The 15,479-nt window shown below is 37.6% G+C and overlaps 1 protein-coding gene and 1 pseudogene across 4 annotated transcripts in view; one reads left to right on the top strand and one right to left on the bottom strand.

Moving 5' to 3' along the window:
* Positions 1 to 15,479, top strand: part of P4HA1 (prolyl 4-hydroxylase subunit alpha 1) — a 94,658-nt gene that overhangs the window by 77,788 nt on the left and 1,391 nt on the right. For all 4 annotated transcript variants that reach the window (XM_069572027.1, XM_069572028.1, XM_069572030.1 and 1 more), the window contains exons 11-14: positions 6,932 to 6,981; positions 10,117 to 10,182; positions 13,633 to 13,701; positions 14,197 to 14,293. In XM_069572027.1, the coding sequence (XP_069428128.1) occupies positions 6,932 to 6,981; positions 10,117 to 10,182; positions 13,633 to 13,701; positions 14,197 to 14,293 (282 nt within the window). The remainder of the gene's footprint in view (positions 1 to 6,931; positions 6,982 to 10,116; positions 10,183 to 13,632; positions 13,702 to 14,196; positions 14,294 to 15,479) is intronic.
* Positions 12,995 to 13,488, bottom strand: LOC138430453 (large ribosomal subunit protein eL21-like; annotated as a pseudogene).

Here is a 15,479-nt window from a genome sequence, read left to right as displayed (position 1 = left end):
GAGATCAGTCCTTGGTGTTCATTGGAAGGACTGATGTTGAAGCTGAAACTCCAATACTTTGGCTACCTGATGCGAAGAGCTGACTCATTTGAAAAGACCCTGATGTTGGGAAAGATTGAGGGCAGGAGGAGAAGGGGACAACAGAGGATGAGATGGCTGGATGGCATCACCGACTCAATGGACATGAGTTTGGGTTAACGCCAGGAGTTGGTGATGGACAGGGAGGCCTGGCGTGCTGGGATTCATGGGTCACAAAGAGTCGGACACAACTGAGTGACTGAACGGAACTGATTGCTAATGATGTTGAGTATCTTCATGAGCTTATTATCTATTTTTATATCTATGAAAAAAATTTCTATTCAAATCCTTTGCCTATTTTTTTAATGGAGTTATTTGTCTTTTATTGAGTTATAAGTGTTGTTCATATGTTCTGAATACTGGATCCATATTAAGTGTATGGTTTGCAAATATTTTCTCCCATTCTCTGAGATGTCTTTCACTTTCTTGATGGTGTCCTTTGGCAAAAAATTTTAATTTCTATGAAGTCTGATATGTCTTTTTTTGGTTGCTTTTGCTTAAGGTGTCAGAAGAAACCATTGCCTAATCCAAGGACATAAAGATCTACACCTGTGGTTTTTCCTATAACTTTCATGGTATTCTTTCTTACACTCAGGTCTTTGATCCATGTTGAGTCATTTTTATATATGATATAAGGTAGAGGCCCAACTTCATTCTTTTCATGTGGTTATATAGGCAATTGTACCAGCATCATTTGTTGAAAACTAGTCTTCAGTATTGAATTGTCTCAGTAATTTAAAATATTAGAAATATTGAGGATTACAGTGTTTTAAATCTTTGTAAGCACTTATGACTTTTGACTATGCCAAAGCCTTTGACTGTGTGGATCACAATAAACTGTGGAAAATTCTGAAAGAGATGGGAATACCAGACCACCTGACCTGCCTCTTGAGAAACCTATATGCAGGTCAGGAAGCATCAGTTAGAACTGGACATGGAACAACAGACTGGTTCCAAATCGGAAACTCCAGGAGATGGTGATGGACAGGGAGGCCTGGTGTGCTGCAGCTCATGGGGTCGCAAAGAGTCAGACACGACTGAACTGAACTGAACTGAACTGAAGCGCTACCAGGGGCTTCCCTGGTGGCTCAGAGGTTAAAGCATCTGCCTGCAATGCAGGAGACCTGGGTTCGATCCCTGGGTCAGCAAGATCCCCTAGAGAAGGAAATGGCAACCCACTCCAGTGTTCTTGCCTGGAGAATCCCATGGATGGGGGAGCCTGGTGGGCTACAGTCCACGGGGTTGCAAAGAGTCAGACACGACTGAGCGACTTGACTTCACTTCACTTCTTCAAGCACTTATCAACAGTAGTTTTCTTTCTTCTCATTGTGAAACTTGTGATACAGAGCGAGAATCTTTTTCTTTGTAAATTGTCCTGCTTCAGAGTTTGGTTCAGCTTTTAGTGTTTTATCCTTTCTGCCTTTAATGTTGTTAAATATCTCTGAGAGATCTTTTATTGATGATTGTTTTCCAGTCACTTCCTCCAATATATCTTCATTCTTTTCATCATGATCACTTTCTTTATGTTAATAAGTTTACCTCCAACAAAATTCTTCTGACCTTCACCATATTCCTCTGACTGCGTATCTAGAGTTTCTCAAACAGCAAAAGTTGGAAACATTTTCCTTGTCAGCCTTTTATTCTTCATCTGCATTTTAGCTTGATTTGTGGGGGGATCAGCATGAGTTTTCTTTTTCATATTGAAGTATAGTTGATTTACAATTTGTGTTAGTGTCAGGCATACTGCAAAGTGATTTAGTTATACATATCTGTATATATGTATTCTTTTTCAGATTCTTTCCCCTGTCGGTTATTATGGAGCATTGAGTAGAATTCCTTGTGCTGTATAGTAGGTCCTTACTATATCTGTTTTATATACAGTAGTGTGTGTGTACACACTGCTCAGTCATAAATCCCCTAGGCAGATTCTTTACCACTGCGCCACCTGGGAAGCCTCATATTAACTAGTATGTGTATGTTAATCCCAGGTTCCTAATTTATCCCTCCCTGCTACCTTTCTGCTTTGGTAACCATAAGTCTGTTTTTTTGTGTTTTGTTTTTTTTTTTTAAATTTTGTAGTTTGTATTGGAGTATAGTTGATTAACAATGTTGTGATAGTTTTAGGTGAACATCGAAAGGACTCAGCCATACATATACATGTATCCATTCCCCCCAATGGCACACTGATAAAGAATTTGCCTGCCTGTGTGGGAGATGTGGGTTCAGTTCCTAGGTTGGGAAGATCCCCTGGAGGAGGAAATGACAACCCATTCCAGTATTCTTTCCTGGAGAATTCCATGGACAAAAGAGCCTGGTGGGCAACAGTCCCTGGGGTCACAAAGAGTCAGATACAGCTAAGTGCGTGCGCACACACGGTCTCCCCCAAACTCCCCTCCCATCTTGGTCCTTGTTGGTTATCCATTTTGAATATAGCAGTGTGTTTATGTCCATCCCAAGCTCCCTATCTGTCCCTTTCTTTTAGTCTTTCCCCCATCCCCAACCATAAGCTTGTTCTCTGAGTCTGGTTTCTGTTTTGTAAGTAAGTTCATTTGTATCATTTTATCATATAAGTGATCAAACGATATTTGTCTTTCTCTGACTTAGTATAACAATCTCTATGTTGTTGCAAATGGAATTATTTCGTTCCTTTTTATGGCTAAGTAATGGTCTATTGATAAGTATATACCACATCCTTGTCTATTCCTCTGTGAGTGGACATTTAGGTTGCTTCCTAAACGTCTTAGCTGTTGCAAATAGTGCTGCAGTGAACATCGGGGTGCATGTATCTTTTAGAATTATGGTTTTCTCTGGATATATGCCCAGGAGTGGGATTGCTGAATTAGATGAAAGCTCTGTTTTTCGTTTTTTAAGGAACCTCCGTACTGTTCTCTGTAGTGGCTCTCTCAGTTTACATTCCCACCAGCAGTGGAGGAAGTTTCTCCTTTCTGCACACCCTCTCCAGCATTTTTTGTTTCTAGACTTTTTGATGATGGTCATTCTGACCCTTGTGAGGTAATATCTCATAGTTTTGATGTGCATGCTTTTGAACTGTGGTGTTGGAGAAGACTCTTGAGAGTCCCTTGGACTGCAAGGAGATCCAACCAGTCCATTCTGAAGGAGATCAGCCCTGGGATTTCTTTGGAAGGAATGATGCTAAAGCTGAAACTCCAGTATGTTGGCCACCTCATGCAAAGAGTTGACTCACTGGAAAAGACTCTGATGCTGGGAGGGATTGGGGGCAGGAGAAGGGGACGACAGAGGATGAGATGGCTGAATGGCATCAGTGACTTGATGGACATGAGCCTAAGTGAACTCCGGGAGTTGGTGATGGACAGGGAGGCCTGGCATGCTACGATTCATGGGGTCACAAAGACACAACTAAGCGACTGAACTGAACTGAATAATTAGTGATGTTGAGCATTTTTTTCATGTGATTTTCGGTCATCTGTATGTCTTCTTTGGAGAAACATCTATTTAGATTGTCTGCCCATTTTTTGTTAGGGTTTATTTTTTTATACTGAGCTGTGTGAGCTGTTTGTGTATTTTGGAGATTAATCCCTATCAGTCGCATTGTGAGAGAGGTGAGCTCAGGTCCTACTCATCTTTTCCCATCTTGTCTTAGAACCAAGTCTATTTCAGTTTGATTTCAATTTCAGTTACAGCATTATTGCTTTCCATTTCTCTGCTGCAGTTACCTTTGTTGGCCAATTTCTTCTAATTGTCTATTATTGTAAAATATCACATAGATTTTTACTGAAGAATGAGGAGGCATACGCTTTGCTGTCTGTACAAGAACTGAATAACAGATATGCAGTGGCCAATCATTGATACTTTAAAGAAGTGGTTGGTCATTGGTCATGTTGCATCGCTGTTATTTATGTAGTAATTTGTGGATTGAAGAGCTAGTAGCAATATTTGCTACTATATATAGCAAGCAATGTAAAGAAATAGAGGAAAACAACAGAATGGGAAAGACTAGAGATCTCTTCAAGAAAATTAGAGATACCAAGGGAACATTTCATGCAAAGATGGGCTCGATAAAGGACAGAAATGGTAGGGACCTAACAGAAGCAGAAGATATTAAGAAGAGGTGGCAAGAATACACAGAAGAACTGTACAAAAAAGATCTTCACGACCAAGATAATCACGACGGTGTGATCACTTACCTAGAGCCAGACATCCTGGAATGTGAAGTCAAGTGGGCCTTAGAAAGCATCAATACAAACAAAGCTAGTGGAGGTGATGGAATTGCAGTTGAGCTATTTCAAATCCTAAAAGATGATGCTGTGAAAGTGCTGCACTCAATATGCCAGCAAATTTGGAAAACTCAGCAGTGGCCACAGGACTGGAAAAGGTCAGTTTTCATTCCAATCCCAAAGAAAGGCAATGCCAAAGAATGCTCAAACTACCGCACAGTTGCACTCATCTCACATGTTAGTAAAGTAATGCTCAAAATTCTCCAAGCCAGGCTTCAGCAATACGTGAACTGTGAACTTCTAGATGTTCAAGCTGTTTTTAGAAAAAGCAGAGTAACCAGAGATCAAATTGCCAACATCTGCTGGATCATTGAAAAAGCAGGAGAGTTCCAGAAAAACATCTATTTCTGCTTGATTGACTATGCCAAAGCCATTGACTGTGTGGATCCCAATAAACTGTGGAAAATTCTGAAAGAGATGGGAATACCAGACCACCTGACCTGCCTCTTGAGAAATCTGTATGCAGGTCAGGAAGCAACAGTTAGAACTGGACATGGAACAACAGGCTGGTTCCACATAGGAAAAGGAGTACGTCAAGGCTGTATATTGTCACCCTGCTTATTTAAATTATATGTAGAGTACATCATGAGAAACACTGGGCTCGAAGAAGCACAAGCTGGAATCAAGATTGCTGGGAGAAATATCAATAACCTCAGATATGCAGAGGACACCACCCTATGGCAGAAAGCGAGCAAGAACTAAAGAGGCTCTTGATGAAAATGAGAGTGAAAAAGTTGGCTTAAAGCTCAACATTCAGAAAACTAAAATCATGGCATTTGGTCCCATCACTTCATGGGAAATAAATGGGGAAACAGTGTCAGACTTTATTTCGGGGGGCTCCAAAATCACTGCAGATGGTGATTGCAGCCATGAAATTAAAAGACGCTTACTCCTTGGAAGGAAAGTTACGACCAACCTAGACAGCATATTAAAAAGCAGAGACCTTGTCAACAAAGGTCCGTCTAGTCAAGGCTATAGTTTTTCCTGTGGTCACGTATGGATGTGAAAGTTGGATTATAAAAAAAGCTGAGCACCGAAGAATTGATGCTTTTGAACTGTGGTGTTGGAGAAGACTCTTGAGAGTCCCATGGACTGCAAGGAGATCCAACCAGTCCATTCTAAAGGAGATCAGTCCTGGATGTTCTTTGGAAGGAATGATGCTAAAGCTGAAACTCCAGTACGCTGACCACCTCATGCGAAGAGCTGACTCATTGGAAAAGACTCTGATGCTGGGAGGTATTGTGGGCAGGAGGAAAAGAGGACGACAGAGGATGAAATGGCTGGATGGCATCACCGACTCGAAGGACGTGGGTTTTGGTGAACTCCGGGAGTTGGTGATGGACAGGGAGGCCTGGCGTGCTGCAATTCATGGGGTTGCAAAGAGTCTGACATGACTGAGTGACTGAACTGAACTGAACTGACTGATAGTAATTACTGCAGTATTGTATATAATTACTCACAGTTAATGTAATATGGTAACTGAAATGTCCACTGTGCTATTGGGGGTCTAGTGTTAATGGTTAGCTAAACCGTGATATCTGAGTTGTGTGCATTTTAGAACTGTGCAAAACAGGACTGCCTATATTTAAGTTTGCCTAAGTAAGTTATAATTTACTCCATAGTCATCTACAACTTCCTTGTTGCTCATTTGATTATTAAAAAAATAAAAGCTATGATGTGTCTTTTCTTTCCTAATTTGTATTTATTCGTCACAGGCTCTTTCAGGCTACTTGATATTTCTGACTGAATAGTCTGATCCAAACCAAGGTGTCTACAACGTAAGAAGTAAATTATCCACAGTAATAATAATTTACATAAGACTTGGACTTTGCTGTGAGCAAAGTTTTAGTTATGTACTCATTTTATCAACAGTGCTCTTTAGCTCACATTTTCCCTTCATTTTGCTAGCATTTTGTTATATTGGGGTGAAAAGAGGTAGTTAACATTATCTTTATTTTACAAACAAGAAAACTGATTGTATCCAAAGTTACATATGCTGTATTTTAACTAAGAAATCTGGACCGTGAACCCAAACCAAATATTTTTCTTATTTTCTTTTGCTGCTTCTCACTGGGACATTGTCACATCCAAATGAAGTTGTCAGGGCCTTGCAACAGGAATAATTAAATTAGTGTTTACTTCTTCCCTTTTTTACTTAAGTAGGGAAAAGATACATATCCAAAGGGGATTTCATTAAAGTAGATTGGGAATTTGCCAGTATTTGGGGCTTTGGGAAACATGAATCTTAATTTAAATTCTCAAGGAAAGTGTTTACTGACAATAATAAAAATTGTGAAATTCTAAGTTTAGAAAACTAATTCTAAAAATCAAAGTTTGCTGTGTATTAGGAAAATCATGTGTTCAAACATTTGCTAAAGAAAAGCATATTAACTAAGATTCTAAAATAGCGTATAACATCTCTTAGTTTTTCATCCTTGATTTCTTAGAAACTCTCACTGATTTAAAAAAAAATGCTTTGCTTCTCATTTATTTAGAAGTACCTAACTGTGATATATAAGAGATCAAATGGGACTCAGATTTTTTTGAATAGTAATCTTGATAGTTCTTTTATCATGCCTTGTTTCTCATGCAGGTAGCAAATTATGGAGTTGGAGGACAGTATGAACCCCATTTTGATTTTGCACGGGTAAGTAAACAAAAAAAAAATGGAGAATGTAGGACCCCATTTTGATTTTGCACAGGTAAGTAAACAAAATAATGGAGAATGTAGGAGTTCCGCTGAAGCTTAGGCATGACATGTTAATTCTGTTATTTTAGTATTATAAATTCATAGCTTATTTTATAAGAGATTTGTAGCTCATTTGTGGAAGAGATTTGTAGCTCATTTGTAGAAGCATGGTGGGATAGATACTCTACACATTTTAGCAGTAAGAAACAACTAGAGACATGGAAAAGAATTTAGGATACTTTTAAATGCATTGCTGAGCTTTGGTGAAAGTAAAGGAAGTTCTCAAAGGCAAACTGAACAAAGAAAATCTAGAGACTAAAATTAGAGAGTTAAAAGGAAGCAAAAAGGCTGAGGCTGAAGGCATATACCTCCAGGAATGGAGAGCTTTGAAGATTAACAGCTCTGTGAGAGGACCTACATAAATGTAGGCTACTGACCTGAGATCCCTGCATAAAACCTAAATCTCTAAAGGCATACACCTTCAGAGAAAGAAAGGATGACCTAGAAAATCATCTGCTTTGAGTCAGGACAGTTCAGGAGTTTCCTTTTGCATCCTGGCTTGAGTAAGATGTATTATGGGAAGCTTCTTTGGGCAGTTTGAAAGCATAGGCCTGCAACAGCTATTAGGTGCCCCCAGGGTGTTGATACCTCAGTGATCCGATATAGAATATAAAATAACTATACAACACTTGATTCATTTTTGTCTTTTATTTTTACATTCTCAAAATGATTTAACTGAAATAGAATCTTCAGGTTGAAAAATTTTTTGAACTTTTAAATTTAGTGGATAAAGTTAAACAGATTAGAGACAGCTATGGTGAATTGGCCAGTAAATCTGCAGGAATTACAGGAATATATTTTGAAAGAAAAAAAAATAGATGCAGAGACTGGAGGAAAAATAATATTAAAGCAGTTTGTTAAAAAGCCATCCTTTCCCAAGTACTCTTGCTTAAGTATTTAACCTTTTAAATTAATTTTAACATATTGAGCTATGAATTATATCATTACCAAATCTTAATTTAAGCTTTATTATAATTACATGAATTCTAAGAAATGTGCCAAGTATTCTAATCAGCTTCTTGATCTATTACCATTTTAAAATAAGAGTATATACTTTGGAAAGAAAACGCAGTCTGTTAATGTGTTATATTCCTTGACTGACTTAATCCTAAAATCCTAGATACTTTCTGTGTATAGGCTAGCAAAGAATATATTTTTAGTCTATTTTCCTTCTATTTTCAATTACTGAAAAATGTCTGAGGATCTTGGATGATGTGAAAGACTACAGTTTAAGTTCTGACATTAATGTAACTAAACTTTTTTTCTTAGGTTTGTATTTTGAAATAATTAGAGACTCCTAGGAAGTTTCCCCAAAAAATGTACAGGAAGATCCCATGCACCCTTCACTCAGCCTTCTTCAGTGTTAACATCTTGCATAACTATAGTTCATTATTAAAACCAGAAAATTGGCATTGGCACAAGCAACAGAGCTTATTCATGCTTCACCAGTTATACTGGCTCTCATGTATATATGTACATAGCTTTATTACACGTGTAGCTTTGTGTAGCTGCCAGCACAGGTCAGGATACATAGCTGCACCATCACTGTAAGACTCCCTTGTGTACGACTCTGCAGCTCCACACCCTTCTGCCATCCATAACTGCTGGTAACCATTAATCTGTTCTTTATGGTAATTGTTATTTCGTAAATGTTGTATAAATGTTATATACAGCATGCATCCTTTTAAGATGGTTTCTTTTCACTCAGCATAATTCCCTTGAGATTCATCCATGTTTTTGCAGAACATATTGATAGGGTGTTTCTTTTTATTGCTGAGTAGTTTCTCGTGGTATGGAAATACCAGTTTAGTCATTCATCCTTTGAAGGATATTAAGGGACATATTTTTTTGGGCTCCAAAATCACTGCAGATGGTGACTGCAGCCTTGAAATTAAAAGATGCTTACTCCTTGGAAGCAAAGTTATGACCAACCTAGATAGCATATTCAAAAGCAGAGATGTTACTTTGCCGACTTAGGTCTGTCTAGTCAAGGCTATGGTTTTTCTAGTAGTCATGTATGGATGTGAGAGTTGGACTGTGAAGAAGGCTGTGCTGAAGAATTGATGCTTTTGAACTGTGGTGTTGGAGAAGACTCTTGAGAATCCCTTGGACTGCAAGGAGATCTAACCAGTCCATTCTGAAGGAGATCAGCCCTGGGATTTCTCTGGAAGGAATGATGCTAAAGCTGAAACTCCAGTACTTTGGCCACCTCATGCGAAGAGTTGACTCATTGGAAAAGACTCTGATGCTGGGAGGGATTGGGGGCAGGAGGAGAAGGGGACGACAGAGGATGAGATGGCTGGATGGCATCACTGACTCGATGGACGTGAGTCTGAGTGAACTCCGGGAGATGGTGATGGACAGGGAGGCCTGGCGTGCTTCGATTCATGGGGTCCCAAAGAGTCGGACACAACTGAGCGACTGAACTGAACTGAAGGGACATATTGAGGATATGACGCAGGAATGTGCAGAAATTTCTGTATGAAAAATAAAATACTTTTTTTTTTTGAAAAAATGCCAAGAGACTATTCTGTATTTTATTAGCTTTAAATAGCCAGATGTAAATTTTCTAGCCAGATTAAAGTGCTGACGATCAAAAGACAGGAATAGTAGCAGTGTGAATATTTGAATGGATCATGAGTTCAAAGTAAATCTCAAAGTTAGTTTTTTTACCCACAGAGAATTGATTTAATGAATGGGGCTGAAAGTCTCTCATGTCTTGCTTGTTTGGAAGCTAAAACTATAGTTGTTAATTTTTTAAACAATCTGTGGATAGTAGATATTGGTTTTCATTGTATAGACTAACACATCTGTTTTTCCCCCCAAATGGTCTTATCAAAAGTATTCAGTGTACTAGTTGAATCAACAGTCAACAAATATTTGAGAGCCTTTTGTATATAGTGCACTGGATATTACAAAGGAACCTTTAGGGGCTATTTTTAGCATACTGTTCAGCATGTTACTGATGTTTACTTGCCTGTGGAGAACGTGCATTACTGAATTTTACATCACTCAATTGCATTTTATTCACAGAAAGATGAGCCAGATGCTTTCAAAGAGCTGGGGACAGGAAATAGAATTGCTACATGGCTGTTTTATGTAAGTTATAGCTAAAATTTTCATTTTAAGTTGGGATTTGATCACATGACTTATTTTAATGTGTGTAGATGTTTGCTTTGGTTAGCTCTTAACATCTTAGTTGAATGTTTCTTACAACTGAGTAAAGAGGGTTAAGATTTTTTTTTTCATTTATCGATTTTTCAGAGTGTACTTACTACAGGCTGAGGAAGAAAGTTAAAATGATCATATCAGAAAAGTGTACAAATCATAGGTATTAACTTGATAAATTTTCACAAAGTGAACATATCTAGTCTATTCAGCACTCAGACCAAGAAATAGTACATTACAGCACCCTAGAAGCCCTTTCCTCAAGGGTAACCATTCTCACATTGTTCATTAGTTTCAAAACAGTATGATCTTTTAAAAAATTGTTTATCTATTGATACATATAGAAAAACCAAGCTTTGATCATATAATATTTGCCCCAGTTATCTATTGCTGCATAACAAATCATGCCAAAACTGAATGGTTTAAATTAATAATTTGATTTTTACCTATCATGGTGGTGAGATTGGGCTTTATTCATGGTTCTTGCTCTGAATCTCTCATGATGGCTAGCACTTGGGGTCACCTTGAAGATTGAGATTGAAGCTGACCAAAATACTGACTTTTGGCCTGGGCTTCCTCACAGCATGGTGACTGGATTCTAAGGGCAAGTATCCTCCCACAAAAGGCAGTATGTGACATTTTTATTAGCCATGCTCCGAAGTCAAATAGTATCACTTCTGCTGTATTTTATTAATTGAGGCCATTATAGATGTCTGCCATGCTTCAAGAGGGAAGGAACATAGACATAGATTCTACCACTCAAGAAGCATGCCCCTGTCATGTAAAAAGAACACATGGGACAGGACATATTGGGGTATATTAGATTTAGCAAGTACAGTCTCCTACAGTGTTGTAACCTTCATTAACTTTAAAAGATGTATTTTACATTGACTTAGTTTTGCTTATTTCATTGTTATTTCCATCCCCTATCCTCCTTTGATTTATATGAAACTGAATCTTTTTGTTACCTATTTTATTTCACTCCCTACCAGATCTGTGTCTCCCTACTCCATCTGGTTTCTTTCTTCCTTGCTCCCTGCTCCCTTCTGTTTGTCTTTTGCCCAGTTTTTTTTGATCATTCTTCTTTCCCTCCTTTTTTTTTTTTTAACAGACCTCTTTCCCTCTATCCAACCTACCTTGTCACTCTCCTGATTGCTCTCCTCATCCCTCTCACAACTCTATCTGGTTTGCAGAAGGATCTAAGACACCATAAAAAAAGGATTTAAGATGTATAAGATAAATTAAGAATGATAGAGGGAAAACCAGGGGAGAAGCTGATAACATTATGCAAAAATTCATGTTGTGAAGTCTTTGTATATTTTCTAGAGGTGAGATCTGTAGACTTGTACTAATTTATATACCATCTTTGAGTGTGATGCTTGTCAAACTTTTGATCTGTACATCTTTTACTTCATCAGACTAGCAGTTATTGTGGTTTTAATTTGCATTTCTCTTATTAGAGAGGTTGAGCATCTTTTCAGATTTTTAAGGGCCATTAAGCATTTGCTTTTGGCTGTATTTGTTTCATAAAAGCAGGCATACATGATGCTGTGTTATCTGGTCCAGTATTCATAAATGTTAGTTACAAATAATCTATTTAGACTATATATTAATTATGCCTCCCTTTAGTTAGATATGGCATTTTTATTAATTAGTTTTCATTTTTTCCCACTATTTGAATGCTCTTCCCAGATGGGCCCATAACACAAAGTTTAAATTTCTCCAAAGTTAACTTTTCATTGCTTAAGAGCGATCAGGTCTTTGATGCTGATTATACATGTATCACAGCAAAATGCACTTCTTTATATCACTCAGTGCCTTTGACTTTAAACTGTTTGATATTGAGGTCAGACTCTGTTTTCTTTGGTACAGCTTCCCTGGTGGCTTGGTACAGCATTTGCCTATATATCACTGACTGTAGCATATAGATGGATTTTGCTTGATGACACACTACATTATACTTCCTTATTTTTTTGAAAAAAATCTTCATTCTATGATCTGTGTTTCCTTTGCCTCATTTTGTGCATGTACTTCTTCAATTTATTTGGAAGATTTGTGTTTTTATTCTGGTTTACCTTTAAGACTATAACTTTATAAATCTCTTAATTTTCTAATTTTTACCGTGTGTTGATACCCTACATGAGAAATGACAAAACTGGTTGTAGTTTATTACTTTTCTCTTAGTGTTTATTTCTATTTTGTTTGAATTCACTTATTTAAATATATCTTGAATACCTACTATTTTGAGGTACCATTTTAGACACTGAAGCTCAACAATTAAAACAGGTGAAAATTCCTACCCCCATGGAGGTGATATTCTGGTGCTATATAATACATATTTATACCCTTATGTTACTCAATTTGTCAGTTTTAAATCCTCTCTTTTTACCTCTGTCTATAAAAGAAATAGCTATCTCCCAAATCCTTTTCCAATCTCCCTTGCTGACTTTATCTTTCTTTTGCTTTTATGTATGTAAACCCAAATGGCATCTTGTTTTTTAAAAACTGACCAGCATGCACCAAGCCATCTATGTAATTAGAAGTGCAGGTATTCTCATTCTAGTATTCAGTATCATATCTATCTCACAGTAGCATGTTTATTTTTTTTTTAATATCTGGCAGTTTATTAACCAGTGGAACATACTGAACAACAAACTGTTACATCTTTCAGGAAGAAAAAACACTAAATTTGAAAACACATCACCCACTGAATTCGAACACAACACCTCAATTAAGAGAAACATTTGTACAGTTTAGATCTTTATTTTTACACCCATCAGGCCATGAATTCATAGGGAATGGGCTCCAGCAGTTTGGGTTCCTTTCCATTGGTCCTCATGAAGTGTGCTTCTCTGGGTGGAATAGGCTGGTATTTCAGCTGAACTCAAGTCCCTTTCTCTTTGGTTTCCTTCTTTTTCTGATCATTTTCCTTCACACGTTTCAGGAATCTATCTTGGCAAATTAATTGTTTTGGCAAGAATCTTATCCTTGTTTGTTTACAGTGATGCCAACAGCATGCTGGGTAACACTGTAGGCTCTCCCAGTTTTGGCATGGTAACATTTGTGGGGCATTCTTTTTTGAACAATACCCATTCCCTTGGTATCTATAATATCACCCTTCTTGTAGATTCGCATGTATGTGGCCAAAGGAACAACTCCATGTTTTCTGAGAGGCCTAGAGAACACGTAGTGGGTGATCCTCCTTTTGCCCTTTGTAGTTTTGGTCGTTTTGGTGAATTAGCCTGATGGGCCAGGGGAGAGATGGGAAGCAGCAGGAGACATGCATGGGCCTTAGTTGGAAGATGGAGGTTCCAGCCGAAAGGGGCATGTTTAATTTTATTCCACCAGCGCTTTTGATAATACTCTGTCGTTTCTTATTAGATGAGTGATGTGTTAGCAGGAGGAGCCACCGTTTTTCCTGAAGTAGGAGCTAGTGTTTGGCCCAAAAAGGTAAGCTTGATTTGTCATTTTAGCTGGGGGTGTTTCTCTGTTGTTTTTTTTTTACCCTCAGGAAGAGAGATACCTATAGTTACTTATCTATAAAAATAAATAACATTTTAAAAAGTAGTATACTTAAGGAATACATTATCTATAGGAAAATCTTTACTTTGTTTTTTTGTACAATTTACCATGGGTACCCAGAGGTATGAACAACCAGGGATTAGTATTTAGAAGTTTTCATTTTTAAAATGGGTTCCATATGATGCTTGCTATTTATAAGATGTGTTAGCTTTGGCAAACACACTTCTTTGTTAAGCAACTCTGATGTTAATGTTTTCATGTCATTGCCAAAATTTTCTAAGTTATGTCATCCTTTCAGAATTCTATTAGAGGAGATATAGTGCTGCCATGGGGAATTATTTCCATAAAACAGGAAATTTTAATTACTGTAAAAGTGATAACCACATACTTTATTTGGGAATAATTTTGTATTGTTCTCCTCAGGGAACTGCTGTTTTCTGGTATAATCTGTTTGCCAGTGGAGAAGGAGATTATAGTACACGGCATGCAGCCTGTCCAGTGCTGGTTGGAAACAAATGGGGTAAATATTTCCTGTAGTCTCTGAATAGAATTTATGATTTTGGTCTCTTATTTTGGAATTATTTTTTATGACATTTTAAATACTAGTTCTACTTGTTACTCTGAGAAACACTAATGGACTCAAAATTAAGTTAGACAATATCTTCCTCTCATGGGATTCACAGTTGTCTCAGACACATTAGTGGGTAGAATATAATGTAGTATATGATAATACACAGATGTAAACAGAAGACAGTAACTACTTACATTTAGGGAGGCTTCTTTGAAGTTTTAATTTTTGTTTGCTCTTGAAGATAAGCAGTTGTTTTCCAAGCATGTTAGGGACCAGGGCCAGGACTCATATGAGGCTGGAGAGGTACTCTCAAGGGTCATGCAAGTATAGAACTGGCCAAGTTTAAAAAAGGGAATAGAAATGGGTAAGATTATCTTAATAAAGATTCATTTAACCCCATAACTATTTTAGTATGTGTCACTTGGCCACACTTCAAAGATTTAAAAGAAGTGATGTTTCTATTTGTGAACCACTGGACTAGAATAAAGAGAGGCTAGCACAGGAGAGATGAGTTTAGAAGGCTATTTCCTGTTGTCTTAAGTGGGTGATAATAAAAGGCTGGACTAAGGCAGCTGCAGATGATTTGGAGAGCAGTGAACAGATTGAAGAGATCAAAGAAGGAGAAAATGACAGGGTTTAATGAATGGAAGATTGGCTACACAGGTTAAGAAAGGTAACAGACTAGTTAAGAATTAGTAAGGAATTAGTAAGAGTTAGTTTAGATATTTTATACATGTTGATGCCATGTTCTATAATATAGGAGAAGAAGGAAATTAATTCCTTTTGGGGTATATTAAACAGTATCTTGGAACACAGGAAACGTAATGAGCACATAATAGAAATTAATCATAGAGTTCCTCCTTTAGCATGGAGACTTTATGTTCATCTTTTAAATGTCTTTGTATTAGAAGTTGTATTTTGTGAGCAGGTAAAAAAGTGTTTTGTTCTGTGTATATCTATATCGCTTCCCTAGTAGCTCAGATGGTAATGAATCTGCCTGCAATGCAGGAGATCCAGGGTTTGATCCTTGGGTCAGGAAGATCCCCTGGAGAAGGAAATGGCAATCCACTCCAGTATTCTTGCCTGAAGAATTCCATGGACAGAGGGGCCTGGTGGGCTACAGTTTATGGTGTCA

This window comes from Ovis canadensis, chromosome 25 (assembly GCF_042477335.2).
Source record: "Ovis canadensis isolate MfBH-ARS-UI-01 breed Bighorn chromosome 25, ARS-UI_OviCan_v2, whole genome shotgun sequence".
Taxonomy (NCBI): domain Eukaryota; kingdom Metazoa; phylum Chordata; class Mammalia; order Artiodactyla; family Bovidae; genus Ovis; species Ovis canadensis.
Note: the sequence above shows the minus strand (reverse complement) of the source record. Positions and strands in the feature narration are given on the sequence as shown.